Source organism: Ostreococcus lucimarinus, chromosome 10 (assembly GCF_000092065.1).
Source record: "Ostreococcus lucimarinus CCE9901 chromosome 10, complete sequence".
NCBI classification, from domain to species: Eukaryota; Viridiplantae; Chlorophyta; class Mamiellophyceae; order Mamiellales; family Bathycoccaceae; genus Ostreococcus; species Ostreococcus sp. 'lucimarinus'.
The window spans coordinates 235702-254846 of NC_009364.1; the positions used below are offsets into that span (position 1 = coordinate 235702).

The following is a 19145-nucleotide window of genomic DNA, read 5'->3' on the forward strand; positions in this document are numbered from 1 at the left end:
CGTCATGCGCGCGCGACGCCGCTCCGCGACGCTCGCGTGCGTCGCGTCATCACTCGTGTCCGTCGTTCGCGCGCACTCCGCCGCCGAGTGCGCGGCGCTCGGCTTCGTGTCGTCCGAGTGCTCTGTGGATGCCTGCGATAATTTACGTTCGAAAACAGCGTCCGTCGCGCTCTACGACGAGTGCCGCGCGTGTTGCGCCGCCTCGAACGACGCCGCGGCGCCCGTGACATACGCTCGAGCGCTCGTTCGCGTGTGCTCGTGAAAACTGGGACGCTTTCCGGAGTTGAAGAAGTTTCAAACGGAGAGCTTGCCCGCGTTGCGCCAGACCCGCGACGTGCGGTTCGATTTAGTTCAAGGAATGTCACCGACGCTCACGATGTACGAAGACGCGGCGAGCGATAACAACGGCATCGACGTCGACGTCGGTAGCTGGAGTTCGGACGTCATCGTGGAGTATCTCAAATCAAAGTTGACGCCGAGCCCGGACGCGTCGTCGCGGTCCTCGCGAGACGAGCTTTAAGACGCCGCATCGCGCGAAACATAGACACACGGACATCGCGCCACGACGATCGGTCGTCGCGCGCCGTTAGATTAGCCCGCGTACGAGTCTTGGGCTTTGACGTTGACGAATTCGACGACGACCGCGCGGTGACTCGCGCTCGGCGAAACGCTCTCGATTCCGAGCCGCCGAGCGCGACGATACGCGGTCGTGCGTCGCGTCGCGTCCTCGTTTTCGACCGTCTCGCGCCTAGCGCCGCACCGTGTAATCACGGCATCACATTCGCTCGGCGAACGCGCTTCGTCGCGCGTTTTCGCGACGCCCTCGTCTCGCGTCTCGCCGCGACGTTTGCCTCGCGGCGCGAGAGCTCGATCGATCTTCACACTCGCGCTCGCGCCGCGTCCGCACGCGTCCGATCGTCCGCGCGCGCGCGATGACGCGTGCGAAACATCATCCCGCGCGGGCGCGCGGGCGTCGTTCCCCGCTCGCGCGCCTCGTCGCGCTGATTTCCTTCGCGTTCGTCGTCCGCGCGCGCCTCATCGTGGCGTCGTCGGATGACTACTATAAACTGCTCGGCGTCGATCGCAACGCGGACGAACGCACGCTGAAGAAGAACTATCGCATTCAGGCGCTGAAGCATCACCCCGATAAGGGCGGATCGCCCGAACACTTCGCGAAGATCTCCGAAGCGTACGAGGCGCTGACGGATCCGGAGAAGCGACGCGTGTACGACCAGTACGGCGCGGAGGGACTGCGGAACCAGCAAGCCGGCGGGCATCCGGGCGGCGGAGGCGGATTCGGTGGAGGTGGGTTCGGACATCCGGGAATGCGGTTCGAGTTTAATCAACGCGGCGGCGGGGGAGGTCCGTTCGGCGGGGGCGACCCGTTCGGGGACATTTTCGGCGACATGTTCGGACGCGGAGGCGGAGGCGGACGCGGAGGGCGAAGACATCCGCATCAGCAGCAGCGTCAGCAGCAACAGCGACCGAAGGAAAATTTATTCGATAAAAAGTCACCGGTGACGAGCTTGAGGCAAGGACGGTTTCCGGGGACGGATGCGAAGAATATTTGGTTCATTTCGTTTTACGCCCCGTGGTGCGGGCACTGTCAGCAGATGAAATCGCAGTTTGAGGAACTCGCGAAGGCGCTCAATGGGTTCGTTCGCGTCGGGGCGGTGAATTGCGAGAAGCAAAAAGGTCTCTGCGCGATGGAGGGCGTTGATTCGTACCCGACGCTTAAGCTGAAGAAAGCCGGCGTGAGCACGACGTACGATAGCGGCGGACACGGATTTCAACAAATGTACGACTGGGTGATGAATCAGCTTCCCGTGAGTTTTGCGAACTTGCGAAAGACGGTGCAGTTGGAGAAATTTGTCGCCACGGATTGCACGAAGTGGTCGTCGAGCGGGAGCGCGTGCGTCATCTTTTTGAACGACAAGCACGAGACGCCGGCTTGGTTTAAAGTCACCGCGTACGCGTTCAGGGACAGGATGCACATGGCGGAGAGTAGGAGCAACAATCTCGAAATGGGTTTGCATTTCGACGTCGTGAAGCAGCCCGTGCTCATGGTACTTTGCGACGGTGACATGGACAAGACGGTTGCATACGGTGGCAAGCTCGATCACGACATGAAGAGCGCCGAGGTGGAGAAGTGGCTCGAGTCGTACGCGAAGAGCTACGCGACGGGTTGCGCTCGCGTGAAAGCGGTGCCGAAACAAGGCCTCAAACTCGACCCTTCGAAGAATTACAGCAAGATGAAAGTGAGCGCGATCAAGGCGCTCATGCAAGTGCACTCGATTCCGTGCGTCTCATGCTACGAAAAGAGTGATTTCGTCAACGCGATCAACGCGTACATTGAAGAAAAGTTTCCTAAACCGAAATCGAAGAAGAAACGCGGATTCGGTGCGGAGTACTTGCACTCGTCGTTCGCGCACGACGATTTTTAGATTAGCTACGCGGTAATATTCTTTTACAACACACGAATTCGTTCGAGTTTTAATCGCCACTTCCCCAGGCGTCGCCGAAGGAGGCGGCTCCGGGCGCGCCGCGATTGTCGAACCCGCCCGGCCCGCCCGGAGGACCGAACTGCTGCGGCGGACGTGGGGGCACGGGATATCCCATAGCCTTGAGTAAAATGCGTGACATCTCTCCGTACAAATGCCCGCCGCGGTCTAGGAGCTGCAACAGCGACATGATGAAAAAATGCAACGCCTGCGTGTTTTCGTCGACGAGAAAGGAAATCTTCCCAAACAAGTGCACGACGGACGACAAAGAGTGCATGAGCGCCTGCCAACCCGTCAACGGCGGCGCGCCGGGCGGTGGACCACCGGGCCCATACGGTCCCATGGGTGGCTGCCCGTACATCCCGCCGCCGTACATCCCGCCGCCGTGCCCGCCGTACATCCCGCCGCCGTACCCGCCGTACATCCCGCCGCCGTACCCGCCGCCGTACCCGCCGCCGTACATCCCGCCGCCGTACCCGCCGCCGTACATCCCGCCGCCGTACATCCCGCCGCCGTACCCTCCGTACCCGCCGCCGTACATCGAATTTCCGTACGCGCCTCCCCGATACCCTCCGTACATCGAATTTCCGCCGTACGGCGCGCCTCCGTACGTCGTCCCCGCGTACCCGCTCGGCGACGCCCCGTGCGACGTCCCTCGATTCGTCGTCTCCCACGCTCGACTCTCCGGCGTCGCCGTCGTTCCCGTCGGATTATTCACCGTCGCCACGGGCGCTATCGCGCGAACGTCGTCGTCGTCGTCGTCGTCAGTCTCTCCGCGTTCGCCTTCGCCTTCGCCTTCGCCTTCGCGTCGCGTCGCCCGTTCGCTCGTTCGCGCACCGCTCGGCGTCTGTCCCGCCCCCGGCTTATCCCACGGTTTCACCGCGCTTCCGTCGGCCACCGGCGTGGACTTCACCGCCGTCTCGCCCGCGCCCGCCGCCGCGCGCCACGGTTTCGGCGGCGGCGGCGTCGCCATGCCGATTCCCCTCGACGATTCGATTCGTTCGTCGCGTCGCGCCTTCTCGCCGTCGTCGCGCGTTCGATCGCGACGGCGCGCGCGACGATCAACGCGCGCGTCGTCGCGCGTCGTCGCGGCGCGACGGAAGCGACGCGAGCCGACGCGAGCGCGCGATTGTGCGGCGAGTCAACGGCGTCGCGATTCCGTCGCCAGATCGCGCCGCGACGACGCGCGCGATGCCCGCGCGCGCGCGCGGACGCGCGACGACGCGCGCGGAGAACGCGTTCGTCGTCGCGCGCGATCGCGAGATCGGGCTGCGGCGCGCGCGCGACGAACGACGCGACGACGACGACGACGACGATAAAGGCGAGCGATTAGCGACGACGCGCGACGTCGAGCGCACGCCGCGACGCGACGACGCGCGCGCGAGGACGCGGAACGCGAACGACCGCGCGACGACGCGCGCGCGGTGCGAGGGGCGGATGCGACGATGGGCCGAGGACGACGCGCTGCGGCGGGTGAGCGGACGGTACTGCCCGTTCGAGCCGGCGCCGCGAAGCACGATCGCGGTGGCGTACAGCGCGGACGGGAAGACGCTGGCGAGCACGCACGGCGATCACACGGTGAAGCTGATCGAGTGCGCGACGGGGAGGATGGTGCGGACGCTGGAGGGACACGGAAGGACGCCGTGGGTGGTGCGGTTTCACCCGACGAATTCAGACGTGCTGGCGAGCGGATCGCTGGATAACACGGTGATCGTGTGGGATCGGGCGAGCGGGGTGATGACGGCGCGGTGGGACTTCGGGAAGAGCATCGCGAGCCTGGCGTTCTTTCCAGGGAGCGATATTTTGTGCGTCACGTCGGGGCACAGGCTGTACGCGTGGAAGTATAAAAAGTACAAGTTTAGAGAGCAGGTGAACCCCGATGGGAGCGCGGTGAGCGCGCAGGACGCGATCAAGGTGCTGCTGCGAACGACGCGGTCGCTGCGCGCGGTGCACTTTCATCCCACGGGGGCGCCGATGATTCTCACGGCGGAGGTTCGCGACATGGACGCGGACGCGCTCGGTCCGGCGTACACTAAGGATGTGGAAGGGGGTTATGATCAAGAAGCTGGGGTGTATTGCGCGCGCGACGACGTCGTCGAAACGGCGCGGTCGAGATTAGAGACGGAGCTGGAGCTCGGAACGGCCACGAGCGGCCGCCGACGTAGCCTCAACGCCCAAGGAGACGCGATGTGGCGAGACCGAGCGAACGCGCCGGCGAACGTCGAAAACGCGCCCGAGGCGACGCGGAAGTACGTGCACGAAATGTTAGGGTTAGGGAATCGTAGATACGCCACGTATTCCATGACGCAGATGATGGGACGGATCACGAGCGCGCCCATGCGAGCCGCGCACGAGGAGCGAAACGACGAGGGCGCCGACGCTCGAGGCGCTCGGCGTTTGCAGCCAGAAGCGAGAGCGGGAGGGATGCCGCAACAGATGCCGCAACAGACGGCACCGATCGTCGCCGCGGCGAGCGCATCGACGATGGCGTCGCCAGACTTGCCGTGTATCGTCAAGCTCAAGCTTTGGGAGTTTGAAACGCAATTGGACGAGGATGGCGAGATTGAACTCAAACCTCTCGAGGAGCTACCGTTCGTGTTACCACAAACAGTGCTATGTAGCGAGATGGGTGCGCACTTTTCACCGTGCGGACGGTACATCGCGACCTGCCAGGCGTGTAAACCGCCCGTACCGAGGCAAGATTTACGATTTATTTGCGAGCTGCGAGTGTACTCGCTCGATTCACAAAATTTCGGTCAAGTCCTGAGCGCGAGGGCCATCAAGGCGGCGCAGTGCTTGACGAGCATCCAGTTCAGTCCAACGAGCGCACACGTACTTTTGGCATACGGCCGTCGACACGCTGCGCTGGAAATTCTCATGCCGCATGGTGATTCGTTTTCCCAAGTGCACACCATCCTCGAGGTGTTTTGCACTGAGAACATGCGTCTCGTGCGGATCATTCCATCCGTCGAGGACGAAGTCAACGCCGCGTGTTTTCACCCGATCCCAGGGCAGGGTATCGCGTATGGCACCAAAGAAGGCCGGCTTCGAGTTTTACTCCACGACAGCTCTCCGAAGAGAGCGGAGAAGAGATTATTGGCCGATGCCGCGGGCGACGATTCACCGCTCACCGTGTCCCGTCGCGATTCTCACGCCATGGACATCGACGAGTGAGCGCGACGGGTACACCGAACCCATCCCATAGTTGTATCACACACTGTATCACCCCACCTTGTATTCGAACACGTTTTGTCTAGTCTTCACTTTCATCGCGTTCCCCGAGGCGCTGCTGCCGACGTCGCGGCGTCGCGTCGTTCCGATATCTGGGCCCAACTCCCGCGAAATCCGCATACACGCGCGCGCGACCGCGTCGATGGTGCCAAAACCCTAAGCATAAAATTCCATGTCGATCGACATCGTCACGCGCGCGTCGCCTCGCGCCCGTTCGTCGCGCAAACTGTTTCAGGAAGACGTTGACGGTGGCAACGCCGCGAGCTCCAACGCCACCACACTCGAACCGAGCGCGCGCATGCGCCAACCGTACGCTTGGCCAGCTTTGTGGATATTTCCCGTCGCCGTGTTGTTTCTCGCGTTGTTGTTCCGGGGCATTCGATGCGGTCGCCGTGGTCGCCGATGCCAAAGGCTGTGCTTCGGCGACGATTCAGATTCCAATGACGACGACGTCGAGTTGGGCGATCGACGCGCGAGCGAATCGGGAGAATCCGACGCCGCGATCACACCAATCGTGCCAGACGCGGATGTCCACGAGTTCCTTCGCGTGATGCGACGGGCGGAATCTCGCAGAGCGCCAGGTCGATGGACGCACGACGCCGCGTTCGATCCGGGGACGTGGCGCCAGTTAGCCGTCGCTCGCGAGCTCGAGCGACAACGACGTTTGCGCGACAACGACGAAGCGTCGACGCATCGTCAACCGCTCGTTGGTTTACCCGATCGTCTCGTTCGCCGCGCGAGTACATTTGAAGAGCTCAACAAAGCGCGCGTCGGCCCCGCGTCGAGAACCGCTCTCCGCAGCTTGCCGCGCTGCGTCGTCGGCAGCCCGCGCTGGTTTCAATTCCTCCGAGCGAACGGCCACATCGAAGTCAAGATCATCGACGGCTCGGTTCGCCACGTCAAGGACTGCGCCGTCGCCGAGTGCGCGATCTGCACCGAAAGTTTCGAAGACGAGGACTTGGCCCTCGTCCTCAAGTGCGCGCACGCGTTTCACGACGAGTGCTGCACGCATTGGCTTAAAATTCACGCCTCGTGTCCCATATGTCGCGAGGAGGTCACGCGCATGTCCCTCGTCGACCGTCACGACGTTTTCACGCGTCGGCGCCGGCGGTACGTGCGCGACGACGCCGAGGCCGCGTCGCGCGGCGCGGCGCCGTGAGCGGGACGCTCGCGAACAGACGCCGAGGCACTCGACGTCGCCGCACACGGCCGCGCGCGGTCGACGCCTCGCGCGCGCGCGCGAAACGAAAGATCGAACCAATCGACGACGTTGTGATACGAACGTGCGCGCGCAAACCGAGCGAACGACGCGAAAACGGCGCGCAAACGTTCACGCGGTTGAAATTACGAATCGGTTTGAATGAGTTCTCCCGCGCGTAAACGCGGCGCTGAGAACGCGTCGCCGGGCCTGTGCACGCCCACGGATGCGTCGCCGGAGACGTCGATCGCGACGCCGCACTACGGCGAGCGGGAGAGCGGTAATAAACGAGGACGGGTGAAGAAGGATGATGAGACGGGGGCGAGCGGACGAGAGTCGAGCGGACGAGAGTCGAGCGGCGAACGGGCGTCTCGATCGTCCGTGCGTCAGGTAGCGGTGAAGATGCATCTGGACGCGACCCGAACGCGAATGCGAGAGCTGTGCGCGGATTTGGCGGCTAATTACGAACGGGCGAGGCGCGCGAGGTAGGGATTCCGGACGATTGCGCTCGAATCGCGTCGGGTCGGACGCTCGGCGCGAACGGCGATGACGCGCTCGGACGATCGCGCGCGAGAAAGACACTGACGCGTTGGATGTATTGATCATTACAGTGCCCACGCCGCTCGCGAAGAGGCGAGATTGGCCGCGGAAGATATTTTAGACGAGCTCGAGGAAGTGGAACGGTACGTTTGAACGCACGAAAGACCCGAACCGTTTGAACGGGCACTGACTTCGTTCTTTTTCGCGTCCTTTGCAGGCGACTTCGTGCGATCGGTGACGACGAACCCGCGGTGGCGGCGATGTTGACGTACTTGTCGTTCGTGCGACGAAAGTCGCGAACGATGGTGACGTTGAACGACATCAACGAGGACACCCTGCAACTCATTTTGCGGCGAATCGAAGCGCCGTCGCCGAAAGAGTTACTCGCGCTTTCGCTCGTCAACAAACGGTTTCGCGCGGCGATCCGAAGCCCTACTGTGTGGCATACGCTCGATCTCAGCCGACATGCGGCGACGATGACGAACAAAGTGTTGTACGGGATAGTCAAGGACGACAACGCGTTCGCGTCCATCGAAGTGCTGAACTTGAGCGGGTGTTCGCAACTCACGGATCTTTCAGTGTTGAAGGTGTTGAACAAGTGCCATCACACCATTCGAGAGATCGATTTGAGTGGATGCGAACTCTTGACGCTCGAAACCGCGGAGTACATCGGCTTCCACTGCCACGAGCTCGAGCGACTCGACCTCACGGGCTGCAAGCGCGTGCCGACGACGTTTTTGTTTCAGAACCTTCCCATCATGCAGTTGAACCTCAAAGACTTGCGCGTCAAAGGGACGAAGCATCTCAACGGGCGCGTTGACGAAGTCGACTTTGAAGATCTCGTGGACGCCATCGCGAAATACGTTCGTTGGCTTCAATCGTTCGATGGGACAGTCTTTGACAAGGGTGACGTCCGAGACGTGATGGAGCTCGTCCACGTGTGCGAGGAGCACCTCGAGTTTTGGCGAAGTGGGAATGCGGTCGCGATCTGTGATCACGCGAGTGAATTACAAAACAATGATCCAACGAGCACGCCCATGTGTACCATCTTTCCGGAGTGCGGTCACGTCATGTGCGTCGAGTGCTCGGCCGTGGAGCGCCGAAACATGATGCGCGAGGGCGGACGTTACGTCTACCCGTGCTCACATTGCGCGCACCCAGTGCGTTTCATGCCCGCGCCGGGCGGATTTGAAATTGTCGTTCACTCGCCCGAAGACTTCAAAAAGCTGCTCGCCGAACGGCGACGTTTGGGTGGTCCGCCTTGAACGAGGAGTAGTCCTAGCAAACGCCGACGCCGCGAGCGCGTTTTAGTTCTCTACTAGTGCTTTGCTACTGCTGTACCAATTTTGTAACGCAATGCGTAGATGTATTACGATTCGTACCGTTGTGATCGCGGAGTTACAGGCGAGAGACGAGGCACATTCTTCGGTGATGTCACGAAAACTTCGTATTACAGGTGAAATGCCGCCGCCCCGCTGCGGGGCGCCGCGTCGCCGAGAGCTTTATCGACGGACTAGAAAGAAGTGGGTTGAGCTTTCGCCAGGATACAAACCTGAGCGTATAGATCACGCTTATGAGAAAGCGCGCTTACTTACTGTGGGCAGGATAAAGTATAATGTCGTCAGTCTTTTGTTCGGTTCGGGTTGGGGTCGGCGTCGGGGACGGGAGCTTTCGCTTCTCTTTCGCCTCAAAAGAAAACTTACCTGAGCGCATTCGTCGCGTTGAGATCTTCATAAGCCGCAAGCAACCGGTCGCACGTCGCTTGTTCCGCGGATCGGATCCACGCGCGCGGATCGTAGTACTTCTTGTTCGGCTTTTCGGCGCCCTCCGGGTTGCCAATTTGGCCTTGGAGGTACGCGTTGTTCTTGGCTTCGTAGTTCTTGACGCCATCCCAGAAGCTCCACTGGGTGTCGGTGTCGATGTTCATCTTGATGACACCGTAGCCAACCGCCTCACGGATTTCTTCGCGGGAAGAACCGGAGCCGCCGTGGAAGACAAAGTACACCGGCTTGTCGCTGTCGCCGCCCGTCTTTTCCTTGACGAACTTTTGCGCGTTGGCCAAAATCTTCGGCGTGAGCTTGACGTTACCCGGGGAGTAGACGCCGTGCACGTTACCGAACGCCGCAGCGATGGAGTAGAAGTCCGGCGCGATCGGTTGGAGCGCTTCGTAGACTTGGTAGATCTCTTCCGGCTTGGAGTAGAGGTCTTCCGGCGCGACGTCCGAGTTGTCGACGCCGTCCTCCTCGCCGCCGGTGATGCCGATCTCCATCTCGAGGAAGCAGTTGATCTTCTTCATGCGCGCCAAGTACTTCTTGCAGATTTCCAAGTTCTCCTCGATCGGTTCCTCGCTCAAGTCGAGCATGTGCGACGAGAACAACGGTTCACCGTGCTTGGCAAAGTACGCCTCGTTCGCCTCCAACAAGCCGTCGAACCACGGGAGCAAGTTTTTCGCGCAGTGGTCGGTGTGCAAAATCACCGGCACGCCGTACAGCGCCGCCAATTCCCGCACCATGACCGCGCCCGCGACGCATCCCGCGACCGCGGCCTTCTCATCCGCGTTGCTCGTGCCCTTACCGGCCATGAAGTATCCGCCGCCGTTTGAGAATTGCACGATCATCGGCGCGTTCGCCTTCTTCGCCGCCTCGAGGCACGCGTTGATCACCGGCGACATCGTGCAGTTCACCGCCGGAATCGCGTATCCGTGATGACGCGCGTGGTTCAGCACGTCGATCATGTCCTGTCCCGTGACGACGCCCGTCTTCAGCGTCTTCGGCGGCGCGCTCACCGCCGCGCGCGTCTTCGTCGCGCGTCGCGATCGCGACGCGGTGCTCCGCGACGTCGTCGTCGCGATTCGCGCGGTGTGCGCGAGCTGGCTCGCGTGCATGATGAGAGAGGTGTGCGCGCGCGTGTGCGTCTCGGTTCGGTCGTCGGGCGGTCGAGCGCGGCGATGTGACGACGCGTCGCGCGTCGCGATCGCGTCGCGCGAGCCTTATCCGCGGCGGCGCGGATGACGTCGCGCGTTCGGACATTCGGAGTCATAAAGATGGGCGCATTCGCGACTCTTGTGCGGGGATGTTCGGTGATAAATACGATAAATACATCGTGACTGCGCGCGCATACGACCGTGCGGTCGGTCGCGGTCGGTCGCCGCGAGTCCGAGCGTCGCGCGCGCCGCGCGACGCCGCTCGGCGACGCGCGCGCGCGATGGACGATCTCGCGCGGCACCGCGCGACGCTCGGACTCGCGCGCGACGCGCGTCCGACGCGCGACGAGGTCAAGGCGGCGTTTAAGCGCGCGGCGCGCGCGGCGCATCCCGACGCGGCGGGATGCGCGGTGAAGTTTCGCGAGGTCGTCGCCGCGCGAGACGCGCTGCTGGGACGAGGGCGATCGCGCGACGCGGCGTACGCGCGCGGAGGGGCGGCGGCGGCGGCGGCGGCGCGGGGGGGGTCGGGAGGGCGGCAGACGCGGGCGTTCGCGGCGGTGCTGGCGACGCCGTTCTTCGTCGCGGCGATGGTGTCGACGACGCTGCCGAAATCGAACGAGAGCGGCGCGAACGCGGAGATAGGACGGGTGCACGGATGGATAAACGCGCCGGTGAACGCGTGGTTGAAGGAGGATCGACGCGAGCCGGGAGATGGGAATCGGGAAAGGTTTTGGAAGACGGGTCGCGTCAACGCGAAGTGACGCGAAGCGCGCCGACGCCGAGGCGCGTATTGTAGCGAGCTTAACTGTATGTAAACTAGGTAGTAGTACTAGCGGCAGACACCGAGGCGTCGACGACGACGTTGGCGCCCTCGAGACGTTCGCCCGCGCAAAACTGGCGAAAGTTTTCCGCGGTGTGCTTGGCGATTTCGTCCAGCGCCTCGTGCGTCAAAAACGCGGTGTGCGGCGTCACGAGTACTTGCGGCATCGAGCCTAAGATCGCCATCGTCTCGTCCCACACCAACATGCGCTCGTTCGTGTTCATCGAACTGAAATCCTTGAAGAAGAGGCGATTTTCGTTTTCGTACACGTCCAAGCCGAGCGCGGCGATGCGCCCGGAATACAAACCGTCGATAGCAGCGCGAGCGTCGACGAGCAGACCACGGCTGGTGTTGATGAGGATCGTACCCTCCTTCATCTTCGCTATCGTCTCCACGCAAATCATCCCACGCGTCTCCGGCGTGAGCGGAAGGTGGAGCGACACGACGTCGCTCCGCGCCAAGAGCTCGTCGAGCGACACGTAATCGCCGCAAAAATCGTCCTTCTCGAATTTATCGTACCCGAGCACGCGCATCTGAAATCCATTCTTCAAAATTTCCGCCACACCGCGGCCGATTTTACCCGTTCCCACGACGCCGACGGTTTTCCCTCGCATCGAACTTCCCACCAAGCCGTCGAGCGTAAAGTTTCCCATGCGCAGCCGGTCGCGCGACGCGCACAAGTGTCGATTCAGACTCATCATCATCGCCACCGCGTGCTCGCTGATGCTCAACGGATCGTACGCCGGCACGCGCAGCACGCTGATCCCTCTCTCGCGCGCTCGCTCGCAGTCCACGTTGTCGAATCCCGCGCAGCGGAGCAATATCAACTTCACCCCGCGCTCCGCGAGGGCGTCCACGACCTCGCCGCGCGCGTCGTCGTCGACGAACACGCAGACCGCGTCGTGGCCCTGCGCGAGCGACGCGGTGTCGAGCGATAGACGCGCGCTGCTGTACGTCGCGTTCGGGAGCGCGCGGCGAAGCGTTTCGTCTTCGTAACGGTGCGCGCTGAAAACAAAGCATCGCGCGTCCGAGGACGCGCGCGCGGCGACGATGACGCTCGAGAGACGTCGCGCACCGCGCGCGCGCGCGCGGGACGCGCGGGCGGCGATGAGGGGCGCGCGAACGACGGAAGAAGACATGCCGCCGCCGCGAGGTGAGCTACGTTGTGCGGTTGGATTATTACAGCCGCGAGTGTGTCTTCGATTCTAAAAGTGCGCGCGCGATCGGCGCCTACTCGAACGGTGCGGGAACGGTGTTGGCGTCGGTCTCCTTCTGACGCCGGCGCGACCAGCGAGAGACGTCTTCGCCCGCGAGCGTGTCCGTCGCCGCCTGCCCGCGCTCGAACCGCTCGCGGCGCGTCGCCGCCAACTTCTCGTCCGTGTCCACAAACTTGCGCATGAGCCAGTGCAACGCGATCGTCGGCGGGTTGCGAATGTTCGGCACCAATCCTCGAACGTTTCGTGCGGGCACCCAATCCGACAACCCGTTCCCCCAAACCAACGTGTGTTCGTCCACGACGCCGTTCACCCAGCACTGTCGCATCGTGTTCAACGGCGCCGGTCCACGGCACTTACCCACGCGATCGCGGTAAAACCACACGTTATTATCGTTCGCTGTTTTCGGTCGAAAATTCACGAAACCGTCGTCAGTCGCGCGTTCGTCGTCGTTCGCTTCGTCTCGCCGTCGCCGTCGACCCTACGCCGCGAGAAGGTCCACCGGTTTCCTCGCTTTCGCGCGCCCGTCGTCGCGCGCGTTCGCGCGCGCGCGCTTCCGCGGTGTCGAACGCGCGCTCGCGCGTCGCGCGCGGGCGCGGCGCGACGCGCACCGTCCGTCGCGCGAAGATCGTTCCGCGCTTCAAACTTGTACGGCCCGAGCTTGTCTCGCCACGACTGCAGGTACTTTCTGCGCGATTCCGTCGCGTCCGTGGGGCTGTCTTCGCCGTAGAAGCTCATGGTGCGCGCCTGGGGGGGGCGGGCGGGGGCGAGCGCGTCGGCGCCGCGCGCGCGAGTGCGGACGGGGCGCGCCCGCCGTGAGGGTCTAGGTTTTTTTCGTCTCGAGTCGCGCGAGACGTTTCGCGCGCGCGAGACGCCCGCGGGCGCGTGATTTACAAGAGAGCGAGCGCTAATAAATGATGCTAAATGCACGCTCGGTGCGATCAACGCCAGCGCGAGCGGGCGATGTTGAGGATGATTTGCGCGACGGCGTCGTACACCACGGGGCGGTAGTGGACGCCGTCGACGGAGCACTCCGCGCCGCACAGGGCGGTGATTTCGCGCGCGCGCACGCGCACCGCCGGACCGGCGGGGAGGACGATCCTCGTTGACTTTTGGTCGTCTCGTATTTTGGCGTACCGCGCCAGATTCGTGTCGGTAAATTTGACGCGTTTGTCCTCGGCGACGAGCTTGTCGCGAATCACGAGCGCGGCGTCGATCCACACAATCACCACCTTTGGATGCGCCGCCTCGATCGTGCGCACGCGCGCACCGAGCGCGGCCATCGTCGTCTTGTACCTAGACACCGATTCGTCGTGCAAAACGTGCCACAGCGCCGTGGATATGACGATCAAATCCGGCGCGTCGCGCTCGCCGTACGCGTCCAGCGCGTCGACGACGTCCGACGCGTACGGCGCCCACGTAAACGTCGCCTTCGCCCCCCCGACCAAGTCGTGCGCCCAATCGCGATGTTTCTCCCCATCCTTCGTCGTCAAGCTCACGTCGCTCCACGCATCGCTCGTCGCCGCGACGAATCCCCCGTACGCGTTTCTCGCGCCCGAGTCGCCCAAAAACGCCGCGCGCCGCCCTTCGATCAATTTCCCCACCCTGTTCCCCCGCGCCGTCGCCGCCAACCGCCCGAACCCGCACGTCTCCCCCACGTCCTCGCGCATGACCCACGCCAGGGCGTTTTCTCGCCCCCTTCGTCCTCTCTTTCCTCCGCGTCCCCGTCCCCGCGTCTCCGCGTCGTCCTCGTCGCCGCACCCCGTCCTCGCCAGCGTCCACGCGCGCGTCGCGCACGCGCTCGCGCCGCGCGTCCACGTCCCTCGCCACGCGTGCGTCGCGCACCCGTCGACGTCGACCGCGAACGCGCCGACGTCGACGTCGTCGTCGCGCGTCGTCGTCGTCGTCCCCGTCGTCGCGTCTCGCGGCGCGTCGCGCGTCGTCGCCGCGCGCGCCGCGCACGCGACCGCCGCGCACGCGAGCGCGACGACCGTCGCGACGCGCGCCTTCGTCGCCGTCGCCGTCGGCGCGCGCGCGTCGCCGCGCGCGCGCATGCGCGCCGCGCTCTGCCGCGCGCCGCCGCGCGTCCCGGCACATCGTCGCGCGCGACGGCGCGCCATGGCGTCCGCGCGCGGCGTCGTGCTCGGGTGCGCGCGAATCGCGCGCGTCTCGCGCGCGCGACTGACGACGGCGCGCAGCGCGTACAGAGAGCTCGTGTGGCTCGCGCGACGCGCGCGGGCGGAGGAGCGGCGAAGACTCGAGGACGTCGTCGCGGACGTCGCGCGGCGCGCGCGCGCGGCGCGCGGGGCGAACGCGACGGCGGCGGACGTCGCGGACGGCGTGCGACGATTGGTGGGGACGGTGGGGTACGCGCGAGCGATGACGTCGAGGGTCGGGCGACGACGGTTCGAGTGGGACGAGGACGCGCGCGAGGCGACGCGCGTCGTGGAGCGAACGGGAGGAAAGAGCGGACGCGAACGCGTCGCGAACGGCGTGCTGAGTCGAGAAGACGCGTGGGCGTATCACAATAGGTTGATCGATCGACAACACTTCGGGAGACGGTTGAAAAAGTTTAAGCCGGAACCGCTGTAGACGGCGGGATGCAATAAATACATGAAATGGGACGCGCTCGGCGGCGACGGAGCGCTTTAATCTTTTCTCGTCGCGCTGGCGAGCTCGTGCCTTCGCTGACGCATGCTCTTTTGCAATTCTGATCCGACGTCTGGATCCGAGGCGATCGCCCACGCCATCTCGCGTCGACCCATGACCAGACATTGCACTTCGGTTTGGGCGATGACGTCGGCGTTGCGTCGACCGCCGATCCATTTCTTGGCGACCATTCTCGCGCTCACCCACGATTTCAGTGTGAATTTCTCCCCTTTTTTTCTCTTGGGCGGGCCTTTGGCGAGGACTTCCGCAATGCGTTTATCAATCATCGCGCGCGACGATGAGGCTGACTTGCTTTTCGCAATCAACCGATCGCCGAGAGCCATCTCTCCGATGAATTCGCCCGGCTCGCGCTTGGCCACCTGCGCGCCCTGGTCGCGCAAGATGTTCCGGTCCGCGTCCACCGGACTGACGACAATTTTCACACTGCCGGACTTAATGAGAAACACTTCATCGGTCGCGCGTGCGCCCTGATGAATGAGGATATCACCGGCTTCGTACTTTCTCAACGGAAGCTTCATGCCCTTCGCGAAGTCGCGAAGCTTGGATTTAATGCGCAGAGGCGCCGGTCGCACGCTCTCCACTTGTTGCAACCATGGATGCTTGAGGCAGTTTGCCGGGGTCAAACGATGGACCGGTTTGTGCGCCAGACACGACATGACGAACTCGCGAGCCGTTTCACTCACGGAGTCCCACTCGAAGCAATCAAAACCAAAATCGCGTTGGACGACGCGTCCGTACTTCAACGCGCTCTTCCACAAGCTCCTCGGCATGGCGCCCGTGAGCAACACGTACGTGATGACACCGAGAGACCACATATCGATCGCACCACCGTACGACTTTTGCTCCACGACCTCCGGCGCGGCGAACACGGGCGTACCCACGGGCGCGGTATCGATCCCTCGGCTGTGCGGCAACGACCCCAACCCTTCAGGGTTTTGGCACCGTCTCGCCAACCCGAAATCCGCGATCACGACGCTCGCGAGATCATCGTTCGACCGCAGCAATAAGTTCTCCAGCTTCAAATCTCGATGTAACACAAAATTTTTATGCATGTAATCGATCCCTTGCACCGTGCGCTGCACCACCACCTTCGCCTCCGCCTCGGTGTATCGCTCGCTCTTCATGCGCAAAATCGCGTCCAACACCGCCCCCCCGTGCAGGACCTCCGTCACGACGTACACCTTATCGCCGTACCAGTGGCACTCTTCGAGTCTCAACATCGTCGGCGACGTCAACACGCGCAGAATATCGATCTCACTCGTGACCTCGTTCACGCTCATGCGTTCCTTCCCATGTTCGTCCTTGTCCGCGTCCGCGTCCGCGTCGCCCTCCTTGACGCTGATGATCTTCATCGCGTACGTCTTCGCGCTCTGACGATGGCGCACTTTGCGCACGACGCTGAAACCGCCCGCACCGAGCGACTCGAGGTCGTCGTAGCGCTCCATCGGGTCGCGCTCCGCGCGCTTCAGCTTCACCGGCGGGACGCTCGGCATCGTCTCGCGCGTCGCCGGCGCGCCGCCGTCGCGCGTGCGCGCGCTGCCGCGCTTTCGAGGCTTCGGCGACGCATCGCCGTCGGGTTTGGAGGCGACGCAACCCATGACGGCGGTCGCGACGCGGTGTGGACGCGCGACCGGTCGAAAGACCCGAAGCCCGCGAAGGTGCCGCGAAGGTGCCGCGAAGGCTGGAACGCGGCGAAGGCGAGGCGAGACGAAAGCGACGCGCGATGGGCGTCGCACGGCGGTGGTGCGCGCGATTTGAGATGAAATGCATCTCTGGGTTACACTATTTCGCGCGTTTGAGCACCAGAGCGACGTAGGTGACGGCGACGTTGAGCGCGGCGACGCCGAGCTGAGATTTGCACGCTCTGCCGGCGTGCCCGCGAACGGGCAAACCCAAGCCTTCGAGGACGTCCTCGCCGTTTCTCGGGGGGACGCCCTCGTTGAATCGACGCGCGAGGACCTTTCGAACGCCGCGGGATTTGGCGAGCTTTTTGCTCTTGGCGTCGGTGTCTTCTTTCTCGAAGACCAAGCCCTCAAATTCCGAGCACAAGACGCCTTCAAAGGCGTGGCGAATGAGCGAGAGCTTGGAAAGCGGCGCTAAAGAATCGGGAATTTCTGCGAATGCGCCGGATGCATCGCCGAGCATGATGTTAAGTACCATTACGCACGGTCCGATGGCGAGAGCGACGTCAGCGCTCGGACTCAGGGCGCTTATGGAGAGCCCCAAAGACGACGCCGCGGCGGATTGCAACGCGAGCGACGTCAGAAACATCTTTCGTCCAGACTTGTTTAAACCTACCATGGGCGCCATGACACCTCCGAAAACGACTGGAAACACCATATCAATCGGAGTTTCTATCAAAAGCTTCGATAGAAAGTACGGGCCAGGGCTGTAGCCACCGCTTTGGCGCGCCATCTCGCGTCGCACCGTGGCGCGCTCGCGTGGAAACCCGTTCAAGCTCTTCACCAATGCGAGCATGGAGGTGTTAATGCACGCCTGCATGAGTACCGCGACTCGTCGTTTCACACTACGAGGTCCGAGTCCAAGCTGGAAGTTACATCCGCCAAACATCGCGGCCAGACCGACTGAGGCCACCATGCGGACGCCGTTCACCCACATCTCTCGCTTGGCTTGTCGCCAAGCACGACCGGCGAGTAATCTAAATTGCTTAAGCGGATCACAGGCTTTCTTTCGCACGGCTTTCGAAGTCGAAGTCGATTCAGGCGCCCGTGTCACATCTGCCGCTCTCGGTGCCGTTGTTTTGCTATGCTTTGCCCACTCGTCAACGATGCGTTCTATTCGCGCGCGGCTCTTGGCCTCGGCGTCGTCGCTCCCGACGCCGTCGCCGACGTCGACGCTCACGAGATCAATCAAAAACTCGGCCGGATTAAAATGCTCGGGGCACTCGAAACCGATGCCGCGAAAGTAACTGATGACGTCTTCGCTCGGCCCGTGGTACGCCACACGCGCGCCGCTCGCGAGCAACAACACGTCGTGCACCTTGGCGAACGAGGCGCTCCTCGGTTGGTGCAGCGTGCACACTACGCACGCGTCTTCGCGTTCCGCGAGCTCGACCAGCTTCTCCACCATCTTATCCGCCTGAAATGCATCGAGCCCAGACGTCGGCTCGTCCACGAGCACGACTAAACCACCACCCGACTTCGAATCCGTCGTTCCCAGTCCGAGCGTCTCGCTCGCGATGGCCAACCGCCGCCGCTCGCCTCCTGATATCCCCGCCACCGCCTTCCCTCCGGTATCACCCCCCACGACCGTATCCGCGCACGTCATCAACGACATCTTTCTCAACGTCGAGTTCACGAGCGCCGCGGCGCTCTCCTGCGTCTCTCCGCGCAGCCGCGCGTCCAACTCGAGCGTCTCTCGCACCGTGAGATTGCTAAAGAATTTCGGCTCTTGCTCCACGTAGCTCATCGAAACGTCCTCGTCATCGGCGCCGGTGATGCGTTTCCCATCGTACGTCACGACGCACTCGAGCGAGTCGCCTCGCTTGACGTCCAGGCGATGGGACAGGGCGTTGAGCAGCGATGTCTTGCCGCAACCGCTCGGGCCGAGAATCGCCAAGACGCGGCCGCTGTTGGCGTGCGCGGACGTCCCGCGCAGGATTACGCGCGAAGAGGCGTTGTGGCCGTCGGCATCTTTCGTGCGGACGACGTATTCGACGTCGCGCCAAGCCAGGGTGCCACCCATGGCGTCCGAGAGTGCGGGCGCGACCGTCGTCGGGACGGGACGCGGGCAAAAGTGGTACAGTAATGTTACACGATGCCCCCGACGCGTCGTCGGGCGCGCTAATCAGAATCGCTACCGTAATCGCCGAGCAAACCCCCGAGCCCGGCCGGAGGCGGGGATTCAGCCTTCGGCGGCGCGGCGGCGGCGGTCGATTTGACCTTTGCTTTGACCGCGGCATTCGTCGGACGCTTGACGACGACACTCACCGCGGGCGCGTCCACGCGAGCTTTCTTCGCCGCTGCATGATCGTCGTCGTCGCTCTCGCTCTCGATGCGCTTGACGATTTTCGCGCGCTGTTCCTTAA

At 63.2% G+C, this 19145-nt stretch overlaps 12 protein-coding genes across 12 annotated transcripts; 5 read left to right on the forward strand and 7 right to left on the reverse strand.

Moving 5' to 3' along the window:
• Window positions 1–358: 358 nt before the first annotated feature.
• On the forward strand, window positions 359–520 carry OSTLU_26104 (predicted protein; the record flags this gene model as incomplete). Its single annotated transcript, XM_001419910.1, has 1 exon — window positions 359–520. The coding sequence occupies one exon, from the start codon at window positions 359–361 to the stop codon at window positions 518–520; it is 162 nt and encodes a 53-aa protein (XP_001419947.1).
• A 499-nt stretch (window positions 521–1019) lies between these two features.
• OSTLU_5385 (predicted protein) lies at window positions 1020–1760 on the forward strand (the record flags this gene model as incomplete). The annotated part of the gene is made up of 2 exons (XM_001419911.1): window positions 1020–1336; window positions 1526–1760. Coding segments are annotated over 2 exons (552 nt in total), but the record flags the coding sequence as incomplete, so codon positions are not given.
• A 733-nt stretch (window positions 1761–2493) lies between these two features.
• On the reverse strand, window positions 2494–3474 carry OSTLU_26106 (predicted protein; the record flags this gene model as incomplete). Its single annotated transcript, XM_001420081.1, has 2 exons — window positions 2494–3233; window positions 3339–3474. The coding sequence occupies 2 exons, from the start codon at window positions 3472–3474 to the stop codon at window positions 2494–2496; spliced, it is 876 nt and encodes a 291-aa protein (XP_001420118.1).
• Window positions 3475–3938: 464 nt separating this feature from the next.
• OSTLU_88419 (predicted protein) lies at window positions 3939–5675 on the forward strand (the record flags this gene model as incomplete). Its single annotated transcript, XM_001419912.1, has 1 exon — window positions 3939–5675. The coding sequence occupies one exon, from the start codon at window positions 3939–3941 to the stop codon at window positions 5673–5675; it is 1737 nt and encodes a 578-aa protein (XP_001419949.1).
• Window positions 5676–7721: 2046 nt separating this feature from the next.
• Window positions 7722–8735, forward strand: OSTLU_93334 (predicted protein; the record flags this gene model as incomplete). Its single annotated transcript, XM_001419913.1, has 1 exon — window positions 7722–8735. A coding segment is annotated over one exon (1014 nt), but the record flags the coding sequence as incomplete, so codon positions are not given.
• A 434-nt stretch (window positions 8736–9169) lies between these two features.
• Window positions 9170–10204, reverse strand: OSTLU_94831 (predicted protein; the record flags this gene model as incomplete). The annotated part of the gene is given in 2 exon segments (XM_001420082.1): window positions 9170–9432; window positions 9448–10204. The coding sequence occupies 2 exon segments, from the start codon at window positions 10202–10204 to the stop codon at window positions 9170–9172; spliced, it is 1020 nt and encodes a 339-aa protein (XP_001420119.1).
• A 776-nt stretch (window positions 10205–10980) lies between these two features.
• On the forward strand, window positions 10981–11154 carry OSTLU_26110 (predicted protein; the record flags this gene model as incomplete). The annotated part of the gene is made up of 1 exon (XM_001419914.1): window positions 10981–11154. One exon carries the CDS (start codon window positions 10981–10983, stop codon window positions 11152–11154), a length of 174 nt encoding a protein of 57 aa, XP_001419951.1.
• A 55-nt stretch (window positions 11155–11209) lies between these two features.
• Window positions 11210–12352, reverse strand: OSTLU_37878 (predicted protein; the record flags this gene model as incomplete). Its single annotated transcript, XM_001420083.1, has 1 exon — window positions 11210–12352. One exon carries the CDS (start codon window positions 12350–12352, stop codon window positions 11210–11212), a length of 1143 nt encoding a protein of 380 aa, XP_001420120.1.
• A 91-nt stretch (window positions 12353–12443) lies between these two features.
• Window positions 12444–13165, reverse strand: OSTLU_26112 (predicted protein; the record flags this gene model as incomplete). Its single annotated transcript, XM_001420084.1, has 2 exons — window positions 12444–12826; window positions 13039–13165. The coding sequence occupies 2 exons, from the start codon at window positions 13163–13165 to the stop codon at window positions 12444–12446; spliced, it is 510 nt and encodes a 169-aa protein (XP_001420121.1).
• Window positions 13166–13368: 203 nt separating this feature from the next.
• Window positions 13369–14097, reverse strand: OSTLU_26113 (predicted protein; the record flags this gene model as incomplete). Its single annotated transcript, XM_001420085.1, has 1 exon — window positions 13369–14097. One exon carries the CDS (start codon window positions 14095–14097, stop codon window positions 13369–13371), a length of 729 nt encoding a protein of 242 aa, XP_001420122.1.
• Window positions 14098–15678: 1581 nt separating this feature from the next.
• OSTLU_38300 (predicted protein) lies at window positions 15679–16542 on the reverse strand (the record flags this gene model as incomplete). Its single annotated transcript, XM_001420086.1, has 2 exons — window positions 15679–16398; window positions 16435–16542. Coding segments are annotated over 2 exons (828 nt in total), but the record flags the coding sequence as incomplete, so codon positions are not given.
• A 337-nt stretch (window positions 16543–16879) lies between these two features.
• OSTLU_88422 (ABC(ABCG) family transporter: White protein-like protein (ABCG)) lies at window positions 16880–18802 on the reverse strand (the record flags this gene model as incomplete). Its single annotated transcript, XM_001420087.1, has 1 exon — window positions 16880–18802. The coding sequence occupies one exon, from the start codon at window positions 18800–18802 to the stop codon at window positions 16880–16882; it is 1923 nt and encodes a 640-aa protein (XP_001420124.1).
• Window positions 18803–19145: the final 343 nt, after the last annotated feature.